The sequence below is a fragment of the Falco naumanni genome, chromosome 1, assembly GCF_017639655.2.
Source record: "Falco naumanni isolate bFalNau1 chromosome 1, bFalNau1.pat, whole genome shotgun sequence".
NCBI lineage: Eukaryota > Metazoa > Chordata > Aves > Falconiformes > Falconidae > Falco > Falco naumanni.
Window position 1 is genome coordinate 104,387,957 of NC_054054.1, and position 19,662 is coordinate 104,407,618.

Below are 19,662 nucleotides of genomic sequence, written 5' to 3' on the forward strand. Positions count from 1 at the left end.
GATGGTGTCACGTCACTTGTAACGTGGGATCATCTGATTTTGATTCCCAGGCTTCATGGTAAGAGCAAAAGATTTGGATAAATGGTTCATCCGCTTTTTTCCCCCGTTTTCCCTATTGCCCAGCAAAGATAATTGATTTGTTCCACTCATTTCTTGGTTGTCAGGTCTGTAAAATATTGAGTCGAAAGGTCAACGTGATGCCAAGCAATGGGCAATTGAATGTGAGAGGTGGTGATGTTAAAAGTTCTGGAAAGGGAAGATTTATCCCAGCAGGTTAAAATTTTCCATATTTTCAAAATAATTTCCCCCTCCAGAGAGCGACCTTGTCCCAGGCTCGGTGGCTGCAGAGAGCCAGCCCCTCTTCCCAGGTCACGGAGGCAGCAGATGAACCAGGGCTCACGGGCTGGAGCCTGTCCTTGCGGGGAGTGCTGAAGCTGCTGGGCTCTGGGCTTTTTGGGGAAAACATCCTCTGTTTCCCCCAGCAACAATCCTCCCCAGCCCCAGCGCTCCCCAACAGAGCTGCCCGGGGGGATGCAGCGCAGGTCCGGGGTCCCCCATCCACAGCCTCTGCGCCTTCCCCGGCAATGAGCCATCCCCCCTACCCCCCAGCTTCCCTCTGCAGTGATGCTGACACCCAAATTTCAGTCTGGCACGTACAAATCCAGCCCCTTTCTCAGCGATATTCACTTAAGCAGCATCTGCACTGCCCTGCCGAGCATCCCTCCAGTGACCCTGGCAGGGCGGCCGGCCCCGCTCACAGCCATGGCTTTCAGGAAATGCTGGAAATGCTGAAAATGCTTCGACGTGCGCCCAGCCCAGCCCTGTGCGAGCACTGGGAACCAGCCAAGCCCCAGCTGGGCGGCCTCGCCATGGGAGGGGGCCAAGCCCGGCGCCCGGCTGCCCTGCGGGTTGGCTCCGAATTGCTGGGCTGGGGGTTCTGCGCCTCCAGCCTCCCCCTTCCCAACCCTTTTTCTGGGGCAGCCTTTGGGGGATGGAGGAGGACATGGGTTAGGGACACGAACGGGAGACCCACAGCCTGAGGTGGCTGCTGGAGTGGGAAAGATGATACCCCAACCCCAGTTCCTAAAATCGTCTCCCGGGACCCCCACCATCTCCTCCATCCCACCATTGCCCCCAGGGATACCTAGTGGTCCCTGCTCACCCTGAGCCCTGCCCGCAGCCCCTCTGTCCCCAGGGAAGGTCCCTGCCTGGGCGAGGGTGCATCCCTCACGGGCAGGCAGCTCCGTCCTGGTGGCACGTGGGCTTGGCAGCGGGGTGGCCCTGCACCCTCCGCACCCCGTCCCACCCCCGGACCATATAGGGCACCGGCTGCTCCTCGTCCAGAGCTTATAGGAAGAGGAAACCTCGTCCCCACGCAGAGGAGGAAACCCGACAGCCCAGATGTGCACAGAGCAACAAAGCCGATAGCATTTTTATTTTCTCTTTTTTTTTTTTTTTTTTTCCCCCTCCTCTCTGCAAACAGAGGAGTTGCTTGAGCTGCGGCGGGCACAGCCCAACCCACGGCGCGGCGAGCGGCAAGGCCGGCGGGAGGCTGCGGCACAGCCCTGGCGCAGCCATGGGGCAGAAGTGCATGGAGAAGGTGTCCTCCTTCCTCTTCGAGTATGATACCCCCAGGATGGTGCTGGTGAGGAACAAGAAGGTGGGACTGACCTTCCGGCTGATCCAGCTCATCGTCCTGGCGTACATCATCGGGTAAGGCTCCCCGGCACCTGCTTTCCCCCAAATTAATGCTGTGCCACTGGGTTCAAAAGCAACGGAGATGAAGGGGCTCCTTTATCACCTATATCCCAATGCAGGGGTGGTTATCGCTGGTGCCATCGCATCTCCCTGGCCATGGCCACATGCAGCTCAGTGTCCTACCGTGGGTCTTCCAGATGGCTGCTTGGTCCCCACATGCTCCCCAGCAGCGGCTGCGTGTGCAGGCTGGAGGCTCATCCCTGCCCAGCCCCACTCTGCACGCCGAGGCCCCGTCTCCTCACTGAGCTGCATCCAAATCCCAATCGAGCTGCTGGACGGTGGCCTGAGAATCTGTTGTTATTTTTATTTTCATTTATATTAAATAAGAGGCAGCTGGGGCCAGCACAGTGATTTGTGAGACCCAAGCGGCTCGAGACAGGACCATAAATCTCCCCCATCCACCACCCCGCCGGGGAGGCAGGGCCAGCCCAGCAGCTGGGGCCAGGACGGAGCCTTGCTCCAAATCCCTGCTTTGCTTTGCTTATGGGAGGCAGCCCTAAGAGCAGCCACGGTGCAAGAACAGCTGCTTAAAAAAGGCAGTGAGTGGAGCAGGCGGGCGCAGAGCCGTGCGAGGATGCGTGTCCTCGGGTGCCCTGGGGCTGCTGCTCCTGCCACAGGGATTGGGTCCCCGTCCCCTCGCTGTGGGATGATGTGCCATGCGATGGGATGCCATGCTCGATAAAAATCTTCGCTGTGCCCCCATAGTTGCTGTGGGCTCAGCCCTCAAGACAGACTGGCACCCTTCCATCAGTAAAGGTCCCAGGGCAAGAGGTCTGCAGGGAGAGAGGGTGTCTGGCCATGAATTGGAAAAACTGGGTGTTTTTGGAGTGCAGGGAGCCCAAAGCCTAAAGGAGAGGCAGTAGCTCCCAGGGCTCGGTGAAAGAAAGTAGCTGTGGGGAGCAGCAGTGCTCAGCCCTGCTTTTAGCACAGATCCCCTGGAAAGGAGGAAGAGCTTCCCAGGCAGTCACTGTGAGACCTCCACATCGTACCCACCCACCTCACCAGCACTTTGGCTCACCAGGGTAATCCTCACTCCCAAACTTCTGCTGAGCCAAGGTCTCAAAGGATGCCCTGTTGCAAAAGGCTTTGCACCGGCCCAGACTGGTGTTACTGGGAGCAGCACTGGCTCTACTAAGGGCTGAGCCCATGAAGCCCCAGGGCTCCAGCAAACCCAGGTAGGGGCGGTTGCTCCTGTGGATGGGGATCTGGCAGAAATGGTTGCCCAGGGCGGGACTTTCTAAGGAAACGTGGCTTAAGCAACCCAGCTAAAACGGAACAGGCAGCCAGGAGGCAGCAAAAAGAAAACCAGCTTGGAGGTCAGTGGCAGAGGGGAGGAAGTTGGCAGAAAGTTGCTGTAATTCCTACGTTTTTGCTGGTTTGGTGGGGTAGGGCTCCGCTAGCCGGGGGCTGCCTGTGAATGCAGCTGCCCATAGCCCCACCAGCCGCTGGCATCCCCTGGCTGCCTGCAGCACTGCCTGCGCTCCCCTGCCTGCACTGAGCCGTGCCAGAGATTTCGTCTTCTTTGAAAGCAAGTCTGGCAAACAGATATTTATTTTATTTACAATTACCCCAGCTTTGGTCCCCCTTGGGGCAGCAGGCATGGGATGCTCATGCGGATGCATGCCAATGCGTGGCTGTGCTGGAGGGATGTGTGGCAGTGCCATCAGTGCAGAGGAGGGATATGGGACTGATGCCACCAAGAGACCCTTCTCACCCTTGGGGAGCCGCTCTTTCTGCTGATAATGCTGAGATAAGGTGGTATCGCTGCTGGCCGGGTGATGCCAGGCGCTTCTCAGCTGAACTTTGCTTTCTGGCTTTTGTTTCCTGAGAACACCACCACGTGCGAGGGGGCCGCGGGCTGAGCTGCAGGATGAGGGCAGCGAGGGAAGAGGGCTTGGTGACTCTGCCACAGTGGGAGCAACACCAGGGGACTTTCAGCACCCGGGCAGGGCTCGAGGGGGCATTTACAGCATGATGATGAGATGACACCTCGTTTGCCATGACCATGGCTCAGTGGCAGGGTGGGGGCTGCAACCTGTCCTGCCAAGGGGAGGCTGTGTCACAGTGGGGGGCTCTGTGTGCCCACAGACACCTCTGCCAGGGTGGGATGAGGTGGCCATGGCAGAGGCTGCTATGGAGGCAGATTTAGGGAAAGACGCCACCGTGGTGCCAGCCAGCTCACAGCCTCCTGCAGCTACAGCGGGGAAGATGCCCAGCGTAACCAGTGTAACCCAGTATGGTCCTCTGCCTTGGAGGAGGTTGGAGCTGGGGGTCTTAGCCGGGGTGGCAGCAGTGCTGAATTTCTCCTCCTGTCCCCAGGTAGTGGGGCAGATGCCACCCCCGAGGTCCCCTCACCCCCTGTCCCGGGATGCTGATGGGGCTGCAAGCCAAAATCCACCATCCTCACGAGGTTCCCATAATGTCCATCACCCCTAGGGCAGACCTCTGGACAGCACCTGGAGTTCCCCCATTTTCCCCTGTGCCCATCAGTCTGGTGCCCGAGGATGAGCTGACACCACAGGCTGTCCCACGGGCAGTGTGCTCCCTCTGTCACAGCCAGCAGGACCGATGCCTGTGGCAGCAGGGACAAAAACCAGATCACTCCTTTTTTAGTGCCGGGAATGCTCCGTGCCGCCAAGAGCGTTACCCGAAATGGTTGCTCACCCATGTTTATAGTCTTCCTGAGTCAGAGTTAATCCAGCGACAGCTTGTTTATGCCATAGGTTAAATAGTGTCAGCGCCCTAATGGCTGCGCAATGGGCTGGGAAATGCAGGGAGAGCCCCATGCCAGCCACAGCAGCGTCCCCAACCCTGCTCCTGCAGCCCACTTGCCCCCATGTGCATAGGTGGGTGGGTTAGGGGGGGTCCTTTTGTCCTGACAGCTGATTTTCCCCATGTGTTGGGGTGCAGATGGGCTCCTCAGCATAGGCTTTCCGTGGGACTAACCATGCCATGGTGTCCCTGTGGTGGAAAGCAGGTTGCTTCTGCCACAAAGGTTCCTTTTGCTGGATGGGGAACAGTGGCCCTGGACATGAGCCATGTCCAGGCATACCCCTGCCTTGGCCCTGGAGGCACTGATTTTTGGACAGTGCCTATGAAGGGGGTCAGGAGGGTCTGGGTGGGTCACTGAGTCCAGCAAGCTGCAAACCCACCATAACCTTTAATCCCAAATGGCCAACGGCCACCCTGCACCACCTGCTTTCACACACTGACCACCACAAAATGCATCCCTGTCCCCAGAATAAATCATCCCACCGTTGGAAGCCAGGTCCCACAGGTCCCACATGCCTCGAGCAAAGGGTAGGAAAGTTCAGCCACGTGTCCCTTACCCAGCTGGAGAAAATTTTGGCAAAAAAAGCCCCCAGGTGATACTTGGTAGAAGACAGCGATGTGCTGGGACCTGGGCTCCTGGGGATGAGCCTCAGTGGCCATGCTCACCCCACCACCTTTCCCTATCCAGGTGGGTTTTCCTCTATGAGAAGGGCTACCAGTCTCAGGACAGCATCGTCAGCTCGGTCTCGGTGAAGCTGAAAGGCCTGACGCTGACCAACGAAAGTGTCATGGGCCCTCACATCTGGGATGTGGTGGATTACGTTTTTCCACCCCAGGTAAGGAGGCATGGTGGGTGGGTTAGGGGGGGTTCCTTTCGTCCTGACAGCTGATTTTCCTCACATGTTGGGGTGCAGATGGGCTCCTCAGCGTAGGCTTTCCGTGGGGCTAACCATGACATGGTGTCCCTGTGGTGGAAAGCAGGTTGCTTCTGCCACAAACCTCTGCCCACATATCGCCCCTGGGGAGCATTTAGTGCTTGGGACTCACCACGGTTGATGGGGCACGCTTGAGGCTGCATCCAAAAGGATCAAGGCTCCTCCGGTGCCTCTGGACGAGCATCTTAGGCAGCAAAAGGGGTCCCCCACTGTCCCTGGTGCTGGTGGCACTGCAGGTCCCCAGGGCCACTCCCAGCTTCCCAAGCTGTGATGAAGGATGGTGGACGACCCAAAATTAGAGAGAAAGGTGCCATCTCCCTGGGCATGCCCCGGTGGTTTGGGTGCCCTACACATTGCCCCAGGGAAAGGCTCCTCGCAGAGACTCCATCAGAAAACACGGTGCTGGCTGTGAGCTTGTTGGCTCTGTCTCCACAGGGGGACAACTCGTTTGTGGTGATGACCAACTTCATTGTCACCCCTGGACAGAAACAAGGCAACTGCCCGGAGGTAAACACGCTGGCTTCCTTCAGCAGCCTTAGCTTCTGTAATTTAGGGGGGGTTGTGGTGGTGGCACTGGGGAGGGAGCTCCTGGCGTGGGGGGGTTTGATAAAAGCCTGAGCCTGGCCCCGTACTGTCATTCGTGACTTGCGAGCACTACGTGAAAGCTGTTGTTCTGCTGAAAAACAGCCACTATCCATTTAAGTTTTCTTCTTTCTGAGATGATCGAGCAGAGCGGGCTCAAGGCTTAAATAAAAGCATCTGCCTGGAGTTCAAAAAAGAAAATCCCTCTTTTTTCTGCTTAATCTGGGCATCCTTGGTTGGGAAGCGGCGTACAGATACGGCTCTGCCTTCAGCCGAGCGGCATTGCCCCCGAGGACAGTGCTGCCAGGCGAGGCAGGAGGGACAGAGGGACCGAAACAGCAGGGTGTGATGCTGAGGGGCGGCTGCCTGCTCTCCCCAAACAGCTGCCGGATGCGGGGCTCTGCACGCGGGACAGTGACTGCAGCCAAGGGAAGTACAGCCGCCAGGGACAAGGTACAGCACGCGGCCCCGAGGGGCTGGCACCGGCGTTTCTGGTGGGACATGCCAAGCACAGCGTGCTCTGGCAAAGCGGCGTGGCTGGGGTGCCTGGCAGGGGGACCCGCTTCTGACCACCAGTTTGGGACAAGCCTCTGACATGCCGGGTGAGGGTCTCACCTGGGCTGGTCCTGCTTGCTTGTTCTGAAAGGTACCTGAGCTGCAAAAAGCTCTGCAGACAAAAGGTTAATCAAGACCAAACCATTTCCCCACTTTGCTATCCTTCTAACAGCTCAGCCTTTTCTGAGGTGCATTTTAGCAAGAAAAATGCCCAGTTGCTCCCCTGTACAATAGTGCAAGAGAAACCATCGCCCCACACTGAGAGGCCACAATTAATTCCTCTTGTTACAAAGGGGCACCAAAGCCCTGAGTATTTTGTGTCTTGGATGTCTGCAGCATGGCTGAAGTTCCAACCACATCCCACCCATCCCAGTGTGAGGCTGGGTTTTCCCGGTGTCCAGGAGCGTGAGCAGCTGTCTCTCTTCTCCACAGGGCTCATGACAGGCAAGTGTGTGCATTTCAATAGCTCTGTGAAGACCTGCGAGATCTTTGGCTGGTGCCCCGTTGAAGTTGATGACCACATTCCCAAGTAAGGAGCGATGTGGTTGCTGACTTTTTCCAGCCCGATCCCATCCCAGCAAGCGCAGAGCAGATCAAGCCAGGGCTCTGCAGGATGCTGCCAGGACAGCCTGGGTCAATTCAGACCCTGTGGCTGTACATGCTGCCCACTGTTCCCAGGGAGTTTGTGCCTATCCTGACATGGTTTTCCTCCCAACCTTGCCAGCAGCTCACCCCATGTCTGCTGGGTGCTCTGTGCACGGACTAGCAGCTCCCATCCATCCTGTTTGCCTTCAGAGTAAAGTTGTGCTCTGCCCGTGAGATGTTCTCCATCTCCAACCTCCATGGCCACTGTGAAGCATATCCTGGTAGATGCAAAGTCCTTGTCTTCGTTGCCTCCCCTCCTCGCCGGGCAGCTGCAGGAACAGCCAAGATCCATCAAGGAGCCCAGGGAAGCATGCAGACCCTTGAGCTCTCTTCCAGCCACCTCACTGTGCTTTTGGGGTTTCTTAACTGAAATCCCAGCTCCTAACTGCCTGTCTGTCCCCTAACAGGCATTTCCATCCTTCCTTGGGACTTTTCTGAACCGTGTTGGGATCTTTCATTCAGAAGGGAAGGGATGAGATCATCAGTTTTTCTGGGTCCTACCTGACCCAGTTTGGATGAATCCCCACCAAACGGGGCTTTCCCTAGAGGCCAGAGAGCCGAGGGATGGACACATGTCAACACTTGTGTTTTTCAGCCCTGCCCTGTTGTCAGAAGCAGAGAAGTTCACCTTGTTCATCAAGAACAGCATCACCTTCCCCAGGTTCAAGGTGTCCAGGTAAGGGGACATCTGGGGGGATGGCTTCTGCTCGGTTCCCCCAACCGTGTCCCTCGGGGAGGCCACGGGTGTAGCTGGATGCTTGATTTCGAGGATGCTATTCCTCACCAGTGAGACCAGCGCTACTTTAACCGCTGCACTGATCACCAGATCAGCTGATGGGAGCCGAGACATTTCCCTCCCAAATCTGTCCCACCTCAGCAGGTACAGGAAAGGTTTCTGGGATTCGTGTTCCCTGAGTTACCCTCTCACGATGCATGTGAAAATACAGTTTCTCTGATTCTTCATTTTCCTTCTCCCTTTTCCTCCCTGAAGAGAACAATAAAATACGAAATGGCCCAGTGGGGTGTGAGCAGCCAGGACAAAGCCTGGTGCCCAAAAATGAGCAGAGGCCCCTCCTTAACATCACGGTTCTCGCTTGCTTCTGCAACAGGGTGTAGGGTCGCCCCCTTCCAGGCAGCTGCCTGAAGGCGCACACCTAAGAGGATTTGCGATGACACTGATTATATATCTGTTTTGGAACAAATTAACGGAAGCTCTTTGTGCTGAAGGTGGCTGATTCCTCCCTCTAAGCCGATCGCATCCCTGCGCTGCAGCCAAGGTTAAAGGCCCTGGCAGCCGGCACGCTTGGCAAAGCCTCGAGCCAACCTTGCACTGCACCCCGAGAGGTGGCAGGGAGAGGGGATCCCCCACCAGCAGCACGGAGGGCTCCAGTGGGGGCGAGGGCAGGCAGGAGAGGGGATGTGGTGGGGGACAGCAGGTCCCGGGAAGTGGGGTGGGCCAGTCTGGGTGCTGCTGCAGGGGCTGAGCCAGGGCTGGATGGGGTCATGGGGGAGCTTCCTGCCTTTGATCACTGCTGCTAATGAACTGCTGAGCATAAATTATGGGACAGGGTTGAGCAAGGCACAAGTTTTAGGTCATTTGGGTCAGGGAGGCTTCACAGAAAGACTATTTTTAGGCAAAAGAGCAGAGCAGGGTGGAAGGCGAAATGCTGTCCTTTCCTTTTCACCCTTTCTGGAGGAGATAGCAAATCCAGATAATTCTAACAGCTGTGGGATGCACGATCCATGAACTTTCCCAGATGAAAACTGTTGGTGCACAGAGTTGGTGCCTGGCAGAGCCCATAGATGAGCTGAGATGTGGAGAGGAGAGGCAGCTGGGAGGGATGGTGGAGGCCATGGGAAGGTTTCCAAAGCTGAGGAAGGAGAGAGGGGGCTGCTGGAAGACGTGAGGCCAGGCAGACGTGCTGCATTTGGGCAGCAGGCAAAGCAGCAAACCCAAAGCAGAGGTGGAGATCATTTGCAAGAAAGAAAACAGCAGAGGCTTCCTCCGTAGGAGGAGGTTCAAGGGAAATGAGTAGCTGATGAGGTGGGAGAGCTGGAGGAAAGGACCCAGTCTCCACGCATGAGGTCTGATGAGCACGTGAAGCAGGAGGAGGTGGCCCTGGCCTTTGACATGACCTGGCTTTGAGCAATAGGTTGGACCAGAGACATCCAGAGGTCCTTTCCCCACCCAAATTATTGGGTTATTCAGACTCCTTCTCACTGTCTTTTCATTCACAGGCGCAACTTGGTGGAGAGTGTTACCAAACAGTACCTGAAGAAATGCACCTATCACAAAGTCACCGATTCCTTATGCCCCGTGTTTGACCTGGGCTACATAGTGAAGGAATCGGGTCAGAATTTTACCTTCCTGGCTGTTAAGGTACTTTAATTTCAAATTATGTTCCTTGCTGACGTGTTGAGGGGGACGCTGACAGAGCTATCATCCCCAAGCTGTTGAGACACGAGGGATCTGCTTTCTCAAGGACTTGAGAGGCAGTGTCAGAATTAGCTCTTGAAGATTATGAATCTCCTTGGACGTGGCCTAATATTTAAGCCTTTCTTGGAAACTCCCCTGTAAGATTGACAAGACTTGTCTCGCTGGCAGGAAATCCAGGGTTCAGTTTGTTTTAATTTGGGCAATGAATAACTAGAGCTGCGTGGCCAAATCCCGTCCAATTGAGCTTGGAAACCTTGGCTGGATGGTCAAGTATTAGTCATTGCACAATGTGAACTGCAGCATCTCCCCAAGCTCAGAAAGGCAGCTTTGCCCAGCGCTTCTCGGGGTGGTATGCAAGAATATCGGCTATTTATGCACTGTGGAGCCTTAAGCTAACTTTGCTAGGCAACAAATCAAATCAGAGGCTTGCATATATTTAAAGTGCAAAAAGACGAGCCTCTGGGGCACAGCTGGTTACAAACTGGAGCGAGCTCGGGAGGGACTGCTTCATTTCCCAGCAGGTGGCCACTTCTCTTAGAGGTTTTCTTCTGATTTTCATGGGTTCGTTTCACTCTCCTCTATGACCGTGTTAAATTGCCCTTGATTTTCCCTGTGACGTTAATGGTTTGATGGGAGGAAAGGCAAATTTCATGGGCAAGCTCAGGCTGTCCTACAAGGGCTGGGGGTGGGGGTGGGGATCTGCAAGGAGCACTGTTTCTCAGGACCATGCCTTGGCCACAGGGTGCTGACCAGGAACAAGAGGGCATGAATTTAGTTGTGTATCCAACATTTAGGGCAGAAGCATGTACCTCCACATAGGGTGATGTATAGGGCACAAAGCTGAGGCTGCCCAGGAGGGCTGAAGCAGTGGTGGGGTCCATGTACCCTGGAGAGCCAGGACACCTCGTAGCATCGAGAAAGGCCATGTATGAGGAGGGAAAGCGTTTCTCCGTGCGGGCCAGGTCCTAGGAGGGCTAACCTCATGACCCCCCTCTCGGTTGCAGGGAGGAGTGGTGGGCATCACCATAGACTGGAACTGCGACCTCGACTGGCCCGTCCGGTACTGCAAACCCATTTACCAGTTCCATGGCCTTTACAATGATGACAGTAATGTTTCACCGGGCTTCAACTTCAGGTAAGGAGACCCCTGTTAACTCTCCAGGCAGAATTCAGAGGTGACACCTTTCAGGATTCCACAGCACTCAAGAGGTGGTGGAAGATCGGGGACCGTTCTCTGGCTACCTTTGCAGTGCCAGACAGCAGTGCTGTCTTTAGAATGGCAAGAGAAAAGTGATAACCTGTCTCTTGGCCTCAGAATTACCCTGTTGCCTTTCCCTGTACATGTCCTCCCCCTCGCAGACTCTCCCACTCAGCTGAGATCTCACGAAGCCTCTTGAAAGACTGGAGATGGTGCAGGGTCATCTCACGTGTTCCCATGCTTCGAAACATTCAGCCACAGCATGACATTTAGGCATAAGCTGCTGCTGTAGCTGCTGCTCTTTGTGAAGCTGCCACTAGTGCTGCACTAATATCCACTGTCACTTGGGTCATCAGGTACCAGCACTGGCAGGAGCTTTAACTCCAACTGGCAGGAGGGAAACTGAGGCACAGAGGGCAGAGGTGCCAACAAGCAGGCTCCTTTGGGGGGGTTAAGGAGAAGGTCAGGAGCAGCCAGTGCATCCTCAGATCTTCACCCTGCTCTGCAGCCCACTAAGATGCCAATGCCCTCAGGTTGCAGGGGGCTGTTAGACACCCTGGCAGGCCACTAACGCTCACCATCCAATTGGACAGATATGCCAAATACTACAAAGAAGATGGGATGGACAAGAGGACGCTCTACAAGGTGTTTGGAATCCGGTTTGACATTTTGGTGAATGGCAAGGTAAGGGTTCACTGGGTTCGCCCCTGGATCCCCAGGACAGTAATGCCATGTCCTCAGGAAGGTGCCAGCTCTGTAACGCAGCACCAGGGTCTCATGGGGCCAGGAAAACCAGTGTGAGTGGTTTCCTGGGGTGGTGGCCCGCTTACCGCAGCCCTTCGGAAGGGCCAGCGAGGGGAACACAGAGGGGAAGCCCGTTTTACAGGTCACGTCAATCAGCTGCAGTTTGATCAGTGGTTTTGTCCCAGAAAACATCACGATGGGTTGGGGGGAACTGTGGAAACTCAGAGCCTTTTACTGATATTTCCAAAAGCTCCACATTTGTACCTTTTTATTTTGTCTTTTTCTTCCCACTGGGAGAGAAGGCTTTCCTTGTTGTGTTCCCACTGGGGACATTTAAAGGGTATACTTTTTTTAAAAAATTAAAAATACAGGAAGCAAAATAATTTCAATTTGTGTCAGCCCAAAATTAACCTACCACATTTTTCTGTTTGACCAATGAGTTTAAAACCAGCTCTTACTCAGCTCCTGTTTCTCTCCGTGCTGTGGTTGTGGTTTGGGTTGCTGCAAGGCACTTTAGCTGAGCTCCACCTACAGCTACGGCACCCTTTCCCCCCCACCACCCTGGGCTGATTGTAACATATCACCTATTTTCTCCGATTTTATTCAGGCAGGCAAATTTGACATCATCCCGACCATGACCACAATCGGCTCTGGAATTGGTATTTTTGGAGTGGTAAGTTCAGATATTTCCAGCCTTTGTATGGAGACTCTCAAATTATTCTCCTTGCCTGTGACATCTGTGGGGAAGTATCCCTGAGCTGCCGTGAAATGCTGGCTCCCGCTTAGGCAACAGGGGATGGGCAAAAGTGGGGAAGGAGATGCTCTCCTGCCTCGAAAGCTTAGGGAAGTGGATTCCTGCTGGCCACTGGCTGATGTGAATTCTGCTAACGGGAGCTGCTGCCCTGTGAGCCAGGGGAAGGCAGGACCATGCCTTGGTATCTCGATAGTTTCAAGTTAGAGCTGGTGTGGAGGGGGGTTTGGAGGTGATGGGCAGTATTTTGTGCATGACAGAAAACCAGCATCCTATTCGGTTGTGATCATTAAAGACTTTGGCGTGACCCGAAGGGTGCTGTGCTCTGCATATACCTAAAGTGGAAATGCTTAATTTCTATTGACTTAAATTGCCCAGTATTGAACCCAGCACATTTCACATATGTCCTAAATGATTTCACATATGTCCTAAATGGATATTTGGGAACTCTACACTCTTTAGCTGCTACCACGTTGTGGGTTGAAACAGAAGTGACCCTAATTTGTGGGGCAAACTGGAACAAGCTGGAAGTACGAGGTGGCACAGGTGAGCTGGGAGGGCAGCCCCAACCCTACCTGCACTTTGATTTAAGGCCTCTGTCCTCTGCGACCTGCTCCTGCTGCATTTTCTCCAAGGACGGGACTATTACAAGCAGAAGAAATTCAAATATGCAGAACAAGAGCCTGTAAGTATCAGCGAGTCCCTCCCCTGTGGAGGCTCTTGCGGGTGTGTGAGTGTGGCTCTGTGTGTGAGTAATGATGCTGTAACACAAACATTTGTATCGAGGAGCAACCAGGCGCCTTCTGAGCTAGTGGGAATCCTGAGCCTTTGGGACTGTCAGAGACTGGGATCCATGTATCTGCTCTCCAAAATTAGAGACCTTCTGTGTGACTCGCTGTTAATAGCTTTATTCTCTCCCTTTATCTGCTGATATTCCAGTATCTGGTAACACTTGCATTGCTTTAAGGGAAGCAGGGGCGGACTAGTGCTTTAGAAAACTGGAAAGTGTCCCCTTTTCTGAGGACATCTCCATGACCATGGGATGTTTTGTGGCATTGTATAGGACATAAAAACAGCTGACCTCAAATTAATCTGAAAATATGCTTATACATCGGAGGTTAGAAGTTGCTGTTTGACCACATTTTTCCTTGGCATTAGAAAGGGGCAGGTCTGTAAAAGAATCATCGTTTTCTCTTGTTTAACCTCCAGTCGAAGTCACATAAGAAGGAAAAGGAGCTGGACAACACACAGTGAGAGGTGAGTCGTGTTTCCCCAGGCGCTGCTAGCATGTGGCTTGGGGTTATCCCAAGGCCCCCGGGAAGGCAACAGGGCTCCAGGGAATAGAGGAGATCTGAGTTGTAGGCTGTAATGTCCAACCTGGAGTGAGTGTTTCCCAAGGCAAGCAAGTGCACACAGCAGCACTGGGCATGAGATGTGGAATTGATATCGCATCTTCAATGGCAGCATCACTTGGAGAGGGGCAGTGGGGAGCAAGACACCAGAAATCACCATGCACCTCTCTCTCTTGGCAGAATCCACACTGACCAACAAACCTGCACCCTCTTCCTTCTCCTCCTCTCCTAAAACATGGTCATCATCCCCTGTCACCACCCTGCGCCAGCCCCAAGGCCAGTGGGAGCAGCGTCCAAGACCAGCTCATGGGAACATGCTGCCCTGCAGCCAGGGCAGGGGCCGGCCGGCCCGGCACCCTGCCTCTGGTGGGACACGCTTCAACACCACGGGTGGGTTACACTAGGGGACCCTCAGGGCCCTCCAGCAGCCCTGCTGCAGGGCACGGGGGTCTGCAGCCTTTGCAGGCACTTCTGAAGTGCTCCCGTTGCACCCTGCCCGGTGTGCTGGGGCTGTGCTGAGGCATCCCGCACCCGAAACCTTGGGGAGAGCATCGCTACCTCTCCTTCCCCGGCTGCACCCTTGGACAGCTGCAAACTGAGGAGAGCAGGAGGGAAGGAGAGCTGGCAAGAACCATACCCAGTCCCTCAGCATGGGGTAAAACCGGTTATTTTGTAAGGATGTATTTTATTAAAAAAAAAAATAAACCTTTAGTTTTTCTACTACATCCCTTTGCAGTGCCCATGCTTGCCCCGGGGTGCAGGTGTCAGCACTGGGTGGGGGTGGGGGTGGGGGGGGGGTGCTTGCAAATCAATTCTGTGAGTCGGCGCCAGGGCATGGAGCCTTCTGCAACTGGCTGAGCACAGGCTCCCGGGGGCTCTGCCTTCCCCTGCAAGGCCCCTGGGCCTCCGGCCACGAGCAGGGGTTGTTATCAGGGTTGTCACTTGGGTTTCCTCCTCAGCCAGGCGGGCTGACAGCGAGCGCTGGCACCCTGCCGGCCATCATGACTGGCTGCCCTGTGCCAGCTCGGCCTCCCGCTGCCCACGTCGGCCAGCATTAGCTGGTCAGAACCGACCTTCTCAGCGATAGCCTCACAAAGCAGCTCTTTGCACCCAGCAATGAATCTTCCCCTCTCCGCGAGAAGATTTGCACTTCTCACCACATGCGGTTGGGCATCATGAGCTACGGCCAAGCCCCACATGGCTACCAGCAGCCCCTGCCCTGCACTGCTGGCTCTGTTCATTCTCCAGGATGCATCAGGATTCTCTCTCCGAGTGTCGTTTTACACCCCTTGGAGGAAATTTTGCCTTGGTCACTTCAAAACTGGATACCAGCTGCTGAGGGAAAGGCAGTGAAGAAGCTACAGGGGTTGCTCTGCCTGTGGATGCAAGGCTGCTGGCTGCGGTGGGAGCGTGAGCAAGCAGCCTGCAGGACGGACGTGCGGCGGTGGGCTCGTAGGGACATGGCAGCATGTGCCACAAACTGTTGCAGGTGATACTTGGTCACAAGCTCAACAAACGTTTCAAGCCATACATTCCCCATGGGGAGGTTATTTGGTCTCGGAAGGATGCCTCAGCTTTCACAGGAAGGGGTGCTTTTTGTAAGATTATCCATTTGGCTGATTTTTTTCACGAAGCTGACCGCTGTTAGGAGAGATGCTGGGTGCTTATATTAGAGATGCAGCGATGAGGGTGAGGAAAAGCTCCCCAGTCTCTGGAGGGGTTAGTGCCTCCTTAGAGGGCACTGAGGGCATGGGGCTGGTGGCATCCCCAGGCAGCCGGTGTCTTCCGCAGCGCTCATTGAGGCGAAGCACCGCACAGTCGCTGTCTTGTGCAACCGTGCAGCCCTCCAGCAAGCTGCAACCAGCAGAGGGGACTGGGAGACCATTTCACACAGGCATGCCTGAGGAAAATTGTCGTCAAACAAAGCCTTCAGGTAACCTTTTGCACCCACTTAAACTGGGTCAATCTCCAGTCATAACTTAAAATAACCGGTGCAAGGCTGCAGGTAGAGCAGGGGGGTGTTTCTGGCTGCTTAATATTTCAAGCTGCTTGTAAGGCAAAGCCCCTATTCTTTCCTAGGAAGTATTTAAAGGCAGAATAGGAAATTAGAGAAAATGCTACTTGTAAATGATCCCCTGTAGTTGCTATTCAAAACCTCTGAGCTGGGACTCCTGAAAGTCCCAAGACTGCTTTAAAAACCATGGGAGGATTTATCCTCATCTCCTTGCTTGTTTTTTAAAATGCACAATCTTTGGGGATCCTTTTGTTTGCTTTTCATTCACTAACCGTTTCTGCAAACAGCAGAATGTGATATTGTAATTTGAATTCTTTCACCAAAACAAGCTCCTTCTCTAAGGTAGGGCCCCCAGGACCCGTGGTTTTCAGGTGGGTGCGATGCAGAGCAATAGCTGTCTGGGGGAAACTGAGCATGTGTCTGATTTTTTAAGGTACACAGATCCTCTCTGTGGTATGAAAAGGCAGGGAAAGCCCATGGCAATTGTTTTGGTCCCTCCTCTTGGCAGAGGGCTGGAGCTGGTGTTCAGGGGTGGCAGAGCGAAGAGGAAGGACTGCTCAGCCCCCCGGGGAAGCCTTGGCTGGTGTGGGTGCCCTGTTTCTGCACTGCAGCTCCCAGCTCCTTCTCCCAGTGCCTTGCGGTTCGCTGAAATTCACGCAAAATTACTGAACGCAGGGTAGTACACAGCAGTTAGAAGTCTGCCTGTCTAAAGCACTGAAAAAGGGAAACAGTGACCGCTTGAAGATTTGCCCTTAAGGGCAAAAGAGAAAGGCTGGCTGCACCCTGCAGTGCCCTAGTGCTGCTAGTGAGCTTGTTGCGCGGAGGGCTTTCAGCCCAAGTGCCCATGGGGAGGTGTGGGTGACCAGCAGGACCACACTCCTGGTCCTTTGGGTTTGACCTGACCTTGCTGTGAGGGTTAGGGAAGAATTTTCTGTGCTTGCCATGGGTTGTGGCCAGAAAGCGCCTGTATTTGAAGCTGTAACAAATGCGGACAGTGTACCCTGCTGCTCTCTGACCTCTGAGCAGCGAGCCAAAGTGTCACAGAAACCCAAAGGGATTTAGTCATTGTGCAAAGACCCCTTCAATGACAGTTGGCTGTGTTGCTTCCTAGTTACGCTGTGGCAACTGAGGGTTGTCAGGTTGTTGGGTTTTTTAACTCCTTGTTTAGTTGTGTTTTGGATTTTACATGGTTATTTAGCTAATAGGAAAACACTAATAGAAAAGGAACCTTCAGCAAATCAAACATTGCCTCCAGTCCTTTCAGCCAGAAAACACAACAGAAAGAATATATATTCTCCAGCTAATCCCAAATCACTACAAACAGCACTAACAAGCCTTTATGTGTGATGTTGTCAGTATAGTCCTCTAAGGGCCTTACAGAGGCCTCCTGCACCGATCATGGGAGTTAGATAAAGAGCGTGAGCCCTGAGTGCAGTGTTACTATTCCCGTTTTACAGAAAGGGAAACCAAGGCACCAGCAAATAATTTCTGAATGCCTATGCACATGTGGCAAACAGATTCTGCTTCTGACCAGTTGTTATCTGTGAAGGTTACCAGGTTGGACCTGGTACAAATATATCTTTTCATCCCCTGAGGCGTGGTTACTCTGAGGGAAATCAAGTGGCACAGATATTCCAGCAGAGCAATTGCAGAAAAATTATTCAGCAATAATTATGCTGGTTAGTGATACTGCAGAGATGAGGAATTATATTTCAACCTCTGCAGAGCTGGCAACATTTAATCATTATGTTTGCGCACAATTCCCAGCACAATGAGGCCCTGATTTCCACCTGGTGTTTCCAGACACTATAACAATGCAAATTAAAAATGAATAACACTAAAGAAAGAGAGAGCTCCTTTGCTGTGCAATCTCTCCTATCTACAAGCCCACTCATTCTTTCTGTGACACAGCAGACTCTCTTTTATTTTTAACCCAATCTTCCACTTAGGACATTCTTGGATTTTTCCCTAAAAAAAGCATCTGCCTTTCTGGTTACACTAATTCCCTTTTTCTTTTGATGTGGGAGCATGTTTTCAGTCGGATAAATCCTCTGGCTGGCACACGGTGAAGTGCTGACAGGAACATTTACATCCTCCCAGCCTCTAAAGGATGCTTTTATTTCCTTCTGTCCCAAAGATGTGCATTCTCAGGCCAGATTGTGCTGGGTGGCAAAAGGACCCGCTGTCATGAGAGCGCTAGACATTTGCAGCTCAGCCTGCAGCCATAGTCCCGGTGACAGTATGGCTGTTACAGCTCATTTTTGCTGCTGCCAGCTCTGTATTAATTATGTCAGGCTATTTTCTTTTCCTTTCTTTGGTGAAGTGCTCTCTCCTTCTGTTATCTATTTCTAATTGCTTTATTGCCTTATTCTAGAAAGCGTAAAAGTCAAAGTGTCCAAATGGATTCTGAATATAGCAACAGCGCAGTCAACCGATGGGCTTTTTAACAGGGGTAAGTCAGGATCACTCCAGTTAACAGAGCTTTGCCTCCTGGTACCAAGCACAGATCCTGCTCAGCTTTATGGCACCACACAGAGATTTGCCCCAAGCTGTCCTTAAAAGAAATGATGGCTTCAAGTCTTTTTTTTAATCTAAACATATTTGTGAAATGCCTGGGGAAATGTAAAGTCTCCCTCTCGTGACTGTAGTAACTCAAGGTTAAACACCCTCCCAGTCCTTGCACCCAGAAAACACACGAGAAATAACAGTAACCAACCAACTGCACCCGACTGCTATCAAACAGAAATACCAAAGTCTTGTTCTAATGTTATAGCCCTCGTATCTAAGCTTCAGAGAGACGTTATTTGGGACTGTTTTTGCACTGGTCATCGCTGCTACACACCTGTGTATTATGAAAAGGGAAACTGAGGCACGTGATTGTTTTGTTCTGTTTTCTGGAAGAAATAGCAGCTTCTGACTGAGACTAGCTAACCAGGTTATTTCATTAGGCCAAGTGCTAGCAGACTTTGCCAGAGGCGATACTTTCAAACCCTGATGCTGGTGCTAAAACCCTGCTTCAGACGTCACTGGTGATTTAAACTGCCTGATGCTAATGGAGACAGGTCTTTAGGGGACAATCCTCAGCACCTTCCAAACAGCATCTTCAAGCCAAACATGAATCAGCCCACATGACTTCTGGAACGCTTGAAAATACTTCTCAGCAGTAGTTATGGCAAGAGGAGCAGAAGGCTGAAAGTTTTCCTCATCGCTCAAGAGAAGCTAAGCTGTCCCTGCATGAGCAAAGCCCTGCTTGGTCAAATTGACAGCCCTTGTGAAATAGGTCAGTGTTTTACCTTCTGTGTGTTACGGTCTTTCAGAGCATCTCTTGTGCCCTGCAGCCACATGGGCACAGCCACATTCCTGGGTGCTGAGCACTTATACCTGGGCATCCAAGAAGGAGGTTGGTGGGGCTCTAACTGCTCAGGGCTGGGAGGAGGGTTTGCTTTTGCTCATAGCCATGTCTTACTTTCCTTGAGAGTCCATCATGACCAACAGACAGCCCAGGAGCTCAGGCTGGTGGGTGTCTTGAGATGATATCTCATCGGTGATTGCAGATGAGCAGTCTTGAGATGATATCTAATCAGTGATCATTAGGTAATATCTGGAGCTGCTGGAAGGAGGCAAAAGCTTTGGAAGCATGAACTCCAGGTGATAAGGCTCTCTGCTGTCCTGTTACAATCCTAGAATCATTTATGTTGGAAAAGACCTTTAAGACTGAATCCAACCATTAACCCAGCACTGCCAAGTCTGCCACTAAATCATGTCCCTAAGTGCCACATCTACATGTCTTTTAAATACCTCCAGGGGTGGTGACTCAAGCACATCCCTGGGAAGCCTGTTCCAGCACTTGACAACCCTTTCGGTGAAGAAATTTTTCCTAATATCCAATCTAAGCCTTCCCTGGCACAACTGGAGGCTG

General features: G+C 53.0%; 1 protein-coding gene across 1 annotated transcript; it reads left to right on the forward strand.

Moving 5' to 3' along the window:
- The first annotated feature begins 723 nt into the window (after positions 1–723).
- Positions 724–14,454, forward strand: P2RX1 (purinergic receptor P2X 1). Its single transcript, XM_040613848.1, has 13 exons — positions 724–1,713; positions 5,219–5,366; positions 5,901–5,972; positions 6,431–6,500; positions 7,035–7,131; positions 7,843–7,923; positions 9,486–9,627; positions 10,689–10,819; positions 11,476–11,566; positions 12,234–12,299; positions 12,970–13,062; positions 13,590–13,634; positions 13,910–14,454. The coding sequence occupies exons 1-12, from the start codon at positions 1,577–1,579 to the stop codon at positions 13,629–13,631; spliced, it is 1,170 nt and encodes a 389-aa protein (XP_040469782.1). The 5' UTR covers positions 724–1,576; the 3' UTR covers positions 13,632–13,634; positions 13,910–14,454.
- The last annotated feature ends 5,208 nt before the right edge of the window (positions 14,455–19,662 follow it).

What these genes read in the sequence shown, in the direction of transcription:
- P2RX1 (XM_040613848.1), top strand. Translation starts at nt 1,577, where the DNA reads ATGGGGCAGAAGTGCATGGAGAAGGTGTCCTCCTTCCTCTTCGAGTAT. An exon ending in ATTACGTTTTTCCACCCCAG is followed by an intron (nt 5,367 to 5,900) that starts GTAAGGAGGCAT and finishes CTGTCTCCACAG; the next exon opens with GGGGACAACTCGTTTGTGGT. An exon ending in GTACAGCCGCCAGGGACAAG is followed by an intron (nt 6,501 to 7,034) that starts GTACAGCACGCG and finishes TCTTCTCCACAG; the next exon opens with GGCTCATGACAGGCAAGTGT.